The sequence below is a fragment of the Chinchilla lanigera genome, unplaced genomic scaffold (assembly GCF_000276665.1).
Source record: "Chinchilla lanigera isolate Chin_1 unplaced genomic scaffold, ChiLan1.0 scaffold00048, whole genome shotgun sequence".
In the NCBI taxonomy this organism is placed as follows: Eukaryota; Metazoa; Chordata; class Mammalia; order Rodentia; family Chinchillidae; genus Chinchilla; species Chinchilla lanigera.
In genome coordinates this window covers 4,845,762-4,856,668 of record NW_004955449.1, presented here as the reverse complement: position 1 = coordinate 4,856,668, position 10,907 = coordinate 4,845,762, and the positions used below count along the sequence as shown (strand labels likewise).

Here is a 10,907-nt window from a genome sequence, read left to right as displayed (position 1 = left end):
GGGAGGGCGCGGGAGGGTCGGCGCTCGCCTTCTCCGCTTCCCGGAGCCGAGAGGCCCAGCGTTTCCCTCCTGAGATTCCCTCCCCACTTATGTTTCCGCGACCCCCTGCGCGGCAGCCCGATGTGACTTCAAGGGGAGACGGCGCAAAGGAAAAAGGTTCACTTGGGGCAGAGCCGAGGCGTCCGAGGTCCGGTGGCCGGTGTGGTGGCCTCGGACTCGTGGCTTGCCAAGCAAGGGTTCTCGTTTGGGACCGCCAGCCTGGGACAGATTGCAGACTGGGCGAAGTGGGTAGCAGATCCCTATTTCTGCTCAAACGTGCAACTGAAAAATCCGGGGGTGGGGGGCTCATTTCCGCCTCCGAGCTACCCTGAATTTAAATGGACCACTATATCAGTTATGAAAGAGCCTATCCACATTGTACGTTTGCTGCCCAGAATGCTGAACTTAGTCCAGCTTTGGAGTATACCCCTTGCTAATCTGATTCCAATGATTGAAACATATAGAGTTGAGATTAATATGCGAAATTGAAAACACATTTATTATTTCATGCTTATTGCAGCCATGGCTTTAAAAGGACAAGAAGATTATATTTATCTTTTCAAAGATTCTGCACATCCGGTGGATTTTCTTGATGCATTCAGAACATTTTACTTGGATGGATTATTTACTGATATTACCCTTCAGTGCCCTTCAGGCATAATCTTTCATTGTCACCGAGCTGTTTTAGCTGCTTGCAGCAATTATTTTAAGGCAATGTTCACAGCTGACATGAAAGAAAAATTTAAAAATAAAATAAAACTCTCTGGCATCCATCATGATATTCTGGAAGGCCTTGTCAATTATGCGTACACTTCTCAAATTGAAATAACTAAAAGAAATGTTCAAAGCCTGCTTGAAGCAGCGGATCTACTACAGTTCCTTTCAGTAAAGAAGGCGTGTGAGCAGTTCTTGGTAAGACACCTGGATATTGATAATTGTATCGGAATGCACTCCTTCGCAGAATTTCATGTGTGTCCAGAGCTAGAGAAAGAATCTCGAAGAATTCTGTGTTCAAGATTTAAGGAAGTATGGCAACAAGAAGAGTTTCTGGAAATCAGCCTGGAGAAGTTTCTCTTTATCTTGTCCAGAAAGAATCTCAGCGTTTGGAAAGAAGAAGCTATCATAGAGCCAGTGATTAAGTGGACTGCTCATGATGTAGAAAATCGAATCGAATGCCTGTACAATCTGCTAAGCTATGTCAACATAGATATAGATCCAATGTATTTAAAAACAGCATTAGGCCTTCAAAGAAGCTGCTTACTAACAGAAAACAAGATACGCTCTCTAATATACAATGCCTTGAATCCTGTGCATAAAGAGATTTCCCAGAGGTCCACAGCCACAATGTATATCATTGGAGGCTACTACTGGCATCCTTTATCAGAGGTTCACATATGGGATCCTTTGACAAATGTTTGGATTCAAGGAGCCGAAATACCTGATTACACCAGAGAGAGCTATGGTGTTACATGTTTAGGACCCAACATTTATGTAACTGGAGGCTACAGGACGGATAACATAGAAGCTCTTGACACAGTGTGGATCTATAACAGTGAAAGTGATGAGTGGATGGAAGGTTTGCCAATGCTCAATGCCAGGTATTACCACTGTGCAGTCACCTTGGGTGGCTGTGTCTACGCCCTTGGTGGTTACAGGAAAGGGGCTCCGGCAGAAGAGGCTGAGTTCTATGATCCACTGAAAGAGAAATGGATTCCTATTGCAAACATGATCAAAGGTAAGTGCGAGTTTTGCTTCTCCACTCTCATTTCTCTTGCAAGTAACTTGAAATAGGATATATCACTTTGGGATACTCTCCAAAGCTATAGTGGGTTATACAAATAGGATTGGACAGAATGTTCCAGGTAAAAACAGAATAGCATAGTCTTTTAACTTGTCAAGAATTATTTAATTAAGATATATTACTCAGGCTAGAAAAGAACTATCAGGAAACAGAAATGTAAGAAAACAGGATAATTCATTTTGTTTTCTCTGTATATACCTTGCCGTAAGTAACGGTCTTGCTTCAGGTCTTCAGAATTTTTTTTTTTTTTTTAATTTTTAGACCATCCCACTGTGTAGTTCAGGCTAGCTTTGAACTCACTGTGTAGCCCAGGCTATTCTGGAACTCACAGTGATCCTGCTGCCTCTGCCTCCTGAGTGCTGGGGTTACACACATGCACCATTACACCCAGCCAAGTCTTCAGAATTTATACTTAAATTGGAGGCTGAATAACCCAGCTAGTTTTATTAATTCATGTTTTAGGTTTTTAAAAACATGTTCTTGAAATTAAACCCTTTTCAATATTTAACTTTTTTTTTTTCTTCTCAAAATACACTGATGAGCTCTCAAAAGGTCCTTCATTAAAACCTTGGAATGTTTGGTCCCTACAGAATATAAAAAAGTAAATTGTCCCAAGAACTGGAGACAAAAACACCTCTGCTCTGTGTGACATAGGCTTGTCTCCGAATAAAGGAGAGGAGCAGATCCCACAGCCTTCCTCTGTGGCCCACAGAGCCAGGCACACTCCTGGGTCTCAGTATCTTCTGATAAACGCTGTTTTCTGCTGTGTTTGGTCATGTACTAGCCCTGTTCTCCTTCCGTCCCACTGGAGAAAAAGTTAAACTGGAATCTGATTTCATTACATTTATTCATTGCTGCTGGGGAGTTCCAAAAACAGCTGGTAGGTTGTTACCAAACTTGTGTCATTTTGTCCTAAATGTTTCTTCCCAGGCCTTTCTGTTTCTTTTTTTAATGCTGGTGAGGGTGTGGGAACTTGACCTGGTCTGGAAATCTGAACTGGTGTGATCCTTGGACAACCAGCAGGAAGCTTGAGAGCTGAATGGTCTTGTGATCAGGCGGCCACACTGGGTCTGCAGCCACACTGCCGGGTCCAGACCCCCACCTTCCACTTCCTGGGGAGCTTGGGAAAATTGTTCAGTCTCTTCGTGCCCCAGTTTTGCAGCCTCCATGATGGGGATGAAACACGACATAGTTTAGGATCACGGGAGGTGAATCTATGCTTGTGGAGAGTGTGGAACAGTCCTTGGTACATGTTAGGTCTGCACATGCCCACAGGTACAACAGTAGTTGATTGGGTGGGAGAACTTAGCCTAAAGCCCCCTGTCGTTGAATGGTTGCTCTTTTGCTGTGTCCTAACTTTGACCACCACTTAACTGTTGCCAGTGTGGTCCTGACTCCTTTTCCTACAAAAGGAACAACGAAAGTTCAACTATTTTAGCGGCTATTGCAAACCTGAGTGTGTTTCTGCCTCTGTTTCTTAATGATGAGATAACAGGTTCAGTAGTGCAGACTATATTTCTTTGAGGGTGGAGGTTTATGACTTTACTGAAATTTTTAAAAATTGTATTTGAAGTGATGCTTGCTGAAAAGAAAATGTTGCGCTGGTTTATCTAGTATGAAAGAAAGCCATATGTGTTCTTGCTTTAGCCATGTGGAATGGGAGACCCCACCCCATGTCCCCAAATCCTCCTCCACCTGCCACCTGGGCTGAAAACTCCAGAGATGAATTCTCTTAACTTTTGAAGTTTTGATTCTTGATTATATCTAGCTAACCCAAGGAAGGGTAGTGCTCAGCCAGTTTTGTGCAGTCTTGACTAGTACTGTTCTGAAGGACAGAGCATTCCAAACTTTCAGTTACTCATCTTTCTGTAGAAATGATAACATTTCTCTCAGTTTGTCTTGTTTGCAATCATGTGTTGAACTAGCAACTTCCTCTGATAATGAGAGCTCAATTTGTACAGAGTGAAATTCCAATTTCATTTCCTTTTTTGGCTTAGGGATGTGATGTACAGAGAAGAAATAAACATTTGGCTATGAACTCCGAAGTATTTTTTTCCATCCTAACTACCCTACTTATAAACCTATTTTTATTTTGAAGGGTAAATGACCTGAGATTAAATTGCATCCAGCACATATCAATGCTAAATAAAAGTTGGTTGAAAGACTAAACCAATATTTTCAACTAAATTGAACCTTATCATCTATCTCTGTCTTTTCTTCTCCCCCGGAACCAGTTTCCTCTTCCTCCTGACAGTTCCGTGGCACTGAGGTCTTCCGATTGCCTGACCTCAGAATTGGGCCGACTGGTCTTGGATTCGGTCATCGAGGCCTGTTTGGCCTGTGTCCTTCGCTCTGTGCCTTCCCTCCATACCCCAGGCCCCTTCTACATCAGGCCCTCTCCCCTTGTCGCTTGAGATGGCAGCACCTACATCTTCCCGACTCCTTTCCATCTTCCTTTTTTAGTCCCTCTCACACTCTCTAAAAAGCTTAAAACCTCAGCTGAATGAAGTCCAGATTTTTAGTTGGGCATCAGGGTTCTTGACCACATATGCCACCTGGTCTGGCCCATAGGCTTCCTGGCATTGCCCGGTGAGCCTTTGCACTGTCTCCTTTTTATGGTACTTCTTCCCTTCTATAACTGTGTTCTGACTGTGTGTCTCACCCTCTCTTAAAGAACATATGGAGTCTTCCTTTTTCATTTATTTCCCTATGTACCACCGAGCACATTGCCTTGCATCTACCACCCGTAATAACAAAACCCTGATAAACTGAGCTCGTTATTCACTGCAAAAAAAGAACAAACACTCAATCTAAAGATATGATTTTGATTGACATACAGGTGTGGGAAATGCTACCGCCTGTGTCTTGCATGAAGTTATCTACGTCATCGGCGGCCACTGTGGCTACAGAGGAAGCTGCACCTACGACAAGGTCCAGAGCTACAATTCGGATATCAATGAATGGAGCCTCATCACCTCCAGTCCACACCCAGGTAAGCAAATACCCCCTCAAATTCTGCCCCACGCGGTCTACCCACGTCAGGGATGGCTAAAAATGAGTGGAAGTGGAAAATGCTAGGTTTATGGTAGACCACACATGGGTATAACTTAAAAGCTCAGAATATACACATATCTAACAATGAGCATGTTTAGATTCTGATTAGGTGAAACATTTTCCCTGATGTGTCTGTGTAACACATACAAAGGCTGTGTGGTTACAAGTGATAGGTTCCTTTTAAATTTTTTTTCACTTACGTTCTTTTCTTTTTCCTGTTCCTTTATTATGTGTTTTCTTTCATTTACTACTTATTTATTTATTTATTTATTTAGTTAGTTAGTTAGTTAGTTAGTCTTTTTGAGACAGGGTCTCACTATGCAGTTTGGGCTGGTCTTGAGCTCACTTCGTAGCCCAGGCTGGTCTTGAACGTACAACGATCCTCCTGCCTCAGCCGCCCCAGTGCTGGGATTACAGGCGTGCGCCACCACACCCAGTTCTACATGCATTATTTAAAACAAAATTTTTATAGACAGAAAGCACTGGTCTGTCAGATGGTCTGGAAGGGTACCTGGAGATTGAAGGTCAGCGTTTAGAAGCCTGTTCTGTCTGGGTTTTGATTACTACGAAGCACTTATTCCCATGATACCCAGAGCCCTGTGTTGCTGTCACCAAAGAGTCATAAAGGGCAGGTACTGCATGGAGAATGGCCTTCTCCCGTGATGTCTTTCGCTCTTTGACTTCCCTCTTTGTGATGAGTTCAGGGGCAAACTTTTAGCCTATTATAGGGGCTGGGGCTGGGGCTTAGTGATACAGCACCTGCTTAGCATGCATGAGGCCCTGGGTTCAGCCCCAGCACCAGGAAAAAAGCAGTTTTACCTTTGTACAACTGTGTCATATGTTTAAGCTTCTTTATCAAGGAAAAATTCATATCACCGTATCACCATATTACTTTGAATCACTTTCCTCAGCATATCAGGCTTTCATGTGTGTGACTCCAGAGGGCAGTTAAAATCCACAAGCTTGAACTGTCTTAGTTACTTTTCTGTCCTGGCTGAGACAAAATACCCAGCACCCAGCTCACAGTCTGTGGAGGTTTCAACCCATAATCAGCTGGCTCCGAGGCAGGGTAGCATGGTACAGGGACAACACTTCAAAGCAGCAGAAGACAGCAAAAAGCAACAAGAGCAAAGAGGGAAAGATCCAGCCTCTTTTCTTCCAGGCTACCCACCCTTGGGTGGGAGTAGCACTTAACACCATCTCCCTGCCCTCCTCTTGCACAGGCTGAAGATGTTTACATACTATAGAAATGATGCCAGAAAGTATAGCCTTGAAGGTGTTTACAAAGGAAAGACCCTGGCTCCCTGCTGAGTCACTTAAACTTCTAACTTCTCAAACTGACACAATGAACAACATCCTGGAGAGGCAGAGGCATGTCCTATACACCCTCGGAGGTAGAAGTGCTGAGTTACTTAAACTTCTAAACTTCTCAAGTTGACACAGTGTATAAACTATTACACTAACCTTCCTGAGCTCATACTGTAGGTCAGTTCCTGGCTAAGCACTTTGCATGTAGCATTATCTAAATTCTCACTGCTACTCTGTGGGTATATACTTTTTAAAAAAATTTGTACATATTTGTAGTACATAGTAGTTACATTCCTTGTGCGGAGCTAATACATGTACATAATGTATCTTTTTTTTTTTTTTTTTGGTTTTTCTCTGGTACTGGGAACCAAACTCACGACCTTGCGCTTGCCAGGCAGGCGCTTTGCCGCTGAGCTAAATCCCCAGCCTCTCCATAATGTATCTTAATTCCTTTTTTCATCCCCTTCTCCCTCTCCATCTCTCTCTCTCTCTCTCTCTCTCTCTCTCTCTCTCTCTCTCTCTCTCTCTTTCAGTACCAGGAATCAAACTCAGGACCTTGCGCTTGCCAGGCAGGTGCTGTGCTGCTGAGCTATATCCCTGCCCCCTTCTCCATCTCTTGATCTCCTCATTTGAGAAAGATCTATCTTCCTGCTTCTTATCATCTTTTTTGGGGGGATATTGGGAATCAAACTCACATTTGCCAGGCAGGCACCATGCTGCTGAGCTATATCCCTGGCCCCCTTCCTATCATTTTTATTTTGCTATTTATTTATAATTTGGGTTTCTCTTATAAAAGAAACTATGCAATATTTAAGCTTGTGTTTCTGGTTTATTTCACTTATCATTATGGTCTCAAGGTGCATCAATTTTCCTACAGGTGACTCAGTTTATCCTTCTTTATGTCAGACTAGTACTCCATTGCGTGTAAATGTCACATTTTCTTTATCTGTTCACCTGTTGATGAATATATAGACTGCTTCAAAAAAAAAAAAAAGGGAAAGAACATATGCGCTGCTTCCAAGATTCAGCAAATTTGGAAATAAAGTCTTAGAAAGAATAAATAACTTTCCCAACATCATATAAATTTGAAAGTGGTGGTCCAGGAGCTGTATTCTGTAATTGGATTCCACTCCTATTCTGTGAACACTAAGCATTCTGCCTCTCCTAAGGTGTTCCTGCTTTCAGTCCATGCAGCTACTCCTTCACCCATTAGCTGTCCCATCTCTCAGCTCATGTGCAGCACACCTGAATTGGGTGCTGCATCTCCAAGTGCCACAGGCTTTGCATAAGAAGAAACTTCACCTGCAGGATGGCCTGACTCTGGAGACATCGTAGAATGGGCAGACTTCACTGTCCTAATCATTCAGCTCATCCTTGACTCCCCCCACTCTGTTGTGACCAATGCAGTTCTAATGGAATGTAACAATAATAGGTTGTACTGAGTTGTAGCTAGCATTTACTCAGTGGGTGCCAGGCACTACTTTTCCAATAACTGTACATATATGAATCTCTTTGTATTTGTCAGCTTCATGTTACTGTGATAGAATACCTATGGCAACTAACTTATAAAGAGAAAAGGTTTATTTAGCTTACAGTTTGGAGGCTTGATTCAAGATTGGAGGCCTATTTATTTGGCCTCTGATGAGGGCAGTGGGATGCAATGGTGGGAGCATCTGTCAAAGAAGGTGCTTACTTCACAAGCCTGGAAACAAGGAGAGGGACAGAAGACCGGCTTCTAGGAACTGCTTCCGGTGACCTAAGGACATCCAGAAGGACTCATCTCTTAAAGGTCCATGCATCTCCCAGTACCACCATGCTGGGGACCAAGTCTCTGCATGTGGTCCTTTGGATGAAATGACTCCTATTTAACCATAGCATTACCTAAACCTTATAATAATCCTATAAACTAGGTAGGTACTGTTATCTCTCTTCACGTCCACTGAGCGCAGAGACATTAAATTAGCAAATTTCCCATAGCCAGCCAGCAAGTGCTTGTTAAGAGGTGAGATTCAACCCCAGGCAGCCTGGCTGGGAGTACGTGCTGCTCTTAACTTTGCTGTTTCCTCATTTTCCCCTTGTGTCAACCTTAGGAGTTAGATAGTTACTCTCCCTATTTTATGTTTAGACTCATCTTTCCAAACAAAATCCAATACATAAAAAAGTCAGGTAATAAATTAGCAGGAGTGATGGTGTAAATTTAATATAACTTAATAGAGGACTTCTTTAAAATTGTTTCATAACATGCAAATTACATACAGCTTATTAGGTACTTGAAAATGAGTCTAAAAGCACTGGAGCTCAAACCTAGTATTAGAAGCCAAGGAAAATTGAAAATTAATAAAAGAATTTACAGTCTAAATCAATAGGAAGATACAATTTCACATGTAAAGTTTTGATTTACATTGAACTTTTTCCTGGTGGCAGGTGAAAAACATTAAATTAGCACCTTGCGTGATATATTCTGTTTGACTTTCACAGTACTTAAAATATTTTTGAGCTGGCTCGCTACCAACATTTAAAATTCAGGATTTCACATAAAACTCATGGTTTCTTGCTGTTAGAAAAGTTGGAAGATCTGGCAGCCAGACAGTATTGCTTCCTGGCAGCGCTCACCGGAGCCCAGGAATAGCTGTTCTTGTCGGATGGGGCTTGTTTTCTCCGCTCCCCTCCCTCCGTCCAGTCCTGGTCACATCACAGACTAAGGGGCGGTGCCGTCGTTTCTCTCAGTCTTGACCTGTTTCTGTCAGCTGGGTCATTGTCTCCTTCAGCTGTTGAAGGCATTTGTGTCCGCATCCACTGAATTATAGCGCAGCATGCTTCTTGCGCATCTCGCAGACAGCTCCTGCAGGGTGTGAGGTAGCTTGGTCATCAGACCTAAGTCTGTATTACATAGTTACATAGCTTAGGCTGGAAAGAAATTTTCAAAAGTAATACAAATACTATATTTTATCTTAACCCCTTTAAAGGGGTAGCGTTGTATAATTGAAAAACATGGGACCATAAGTTCATTAAATTCAATATAACATTTATTGAGACCCTCCTTTGGGAAAGGTGATACCCTAATTATTATGTAAAGACACAGCCAGGTGTGGTGGCCCCTGCCTGTAGTCCCAGGACTCAGGAGGCTGAAGCAGGAGAATCATTGCGAGTTCGAGACCATCCTGGGTTACAGAGTGAGCTCAAGGCCAGCCTGAACTGCAGAGCGAAACCCTGTCTCAAAAAGACACACAAACACACAGAAAGATACAAAGATAATTATGTGCTGGTCTTTGCTGCCTCAGGAATTGAGAATCTAGAAGCAAATATCCATACTTCACAGGAATAGAGGACAGTCTTCAGCTAAGTGCTGTGCAAATGAGTGCTATTGTGACAGAATATTGAGAGCTTGAGTCTGAATAAGGGAAATATGGCAATTTTAGATGTATCTTGGGTGGGATTTATGAGGTTAGCCTTAAAGAATGGGCACAGTTATTGAAAGTAGTTGTTTTGTGTGTGTGTGTGTGTGTGTCTGTGTGTTTGAGACAGGGTCTTGCTCTGCAATTCAGGCAGGCCTTGAGCTCACTTTGTAGGTCAGGCTTGTTTCAAACTTGCAACGATCCTCCTGCCTCAGCCTCCCAAGTGCTGGGATTACAGGCATGTGCCACCAGGCCCAGCCTAAGGTAGTTTTTGAGGGAGCATTTTTCTGTGGGAGATCAGCCCAATAAAGGAGGGCAAGAAGCGAAGTTTCAGGTGTATTCTGTTACTCGGGTGTAGACATGAATGAACGGAGTAGAAGGGGGTAGACTGAGACGGTTGGAGAGTTCAGCCTGGGAGCATATCCTGGAGGATGTTGCGTAGTAGTTAGAGAATTTTAAAAATGGAACACCATCAGGGTTTTGAGATCCAGAGTACTATGTATGACTAGCTCTTGTTGGTGCAGGTGTTTCCAGGCATAGACTGCTGGGGCCTCTTGCATACTAAACTTGCACTCTACCACTGATCTACGCCCTAAGCCCTCTCGGCTCTCATTTTTAGAAGAGAGTTTCTTTAGGAGAAAGACAGAAAATCTGGTAAGACTGTTCTAGTTAACCCAGTGCGAATGCCGGCAGCCCGGAGAAGTGGTAGGGATAGAAAAAGGATTTCACAGTCTTGCCAGGTCTGTGACCAGCTGTCTGGGAAGCTGGAGAGCACTGAGGGAGGAGCCAGTGGGGAGAAGGAATGGTGAGCTCCCTGCGTAGTGCAGGGTTGGAGAGCAAGTCGCTATTCGGCAGTCCGTGGGAAATGGGGTCCGCAGCTCAGGAGGAGGGCTGGAGCCAGACATGGTTATTTGGCTGAGGGCCGGGGATGTGGGGATGAGGAAGATGGCTTGCAAGCTGGGAGCAGCAGGACAGCCATGGGCAGACTCTTGGGAGCCGGTGTAAGCTGAGGGATGAGCTGAGGGAAAGAGGGAGTGAAGAACAGGAAGAAGCCATGCATGAGAACGTGGACAGCGTTCTCTCCTGGTTTTACCGCTTACTTACCTGCCTAACCTTGAGCAAGTGGCTTAGGCTCTTGGCCTTGCTTTCCAGTAAAATAAGGAAGTTAGATACACAAGCTTAAAAGGCCCTTTCAATGAGAAGAATCTTAGGAAAAAGTTTAATTCAATTTGAGTGGATGCCAGGCGTGGTGGCGCATGCCTGTAATCCCAGCACTTAGGAGGCTGAGGCAGGAGGATCATTACGAGTTC

General features: G+C 43.6%; 1 protein-coding gene across 1 annotated transcript in view; it reads left to right on the top strand.

The window, feature by feature from the left end:
- Nucleotides 1-559: 559 nt before the first annotated feature.
- Nucleotides 560-10,907, top strand: part of Klhl23 (kelch-like family member 23) — a gene marked incomplete at its 5' end in the record, with an annotated part of 16,610 nt that continues 6,262 nt past the window's right edge. The window contains 2 exon segments of the mRNA XM_013518729.1: nt 560-1,774; nt 4,680-4,832. Coding sequence (XP_013374183.1) covers nt 562-1,774; nt 4,680-4,832 — 1,366 coding nt within the window.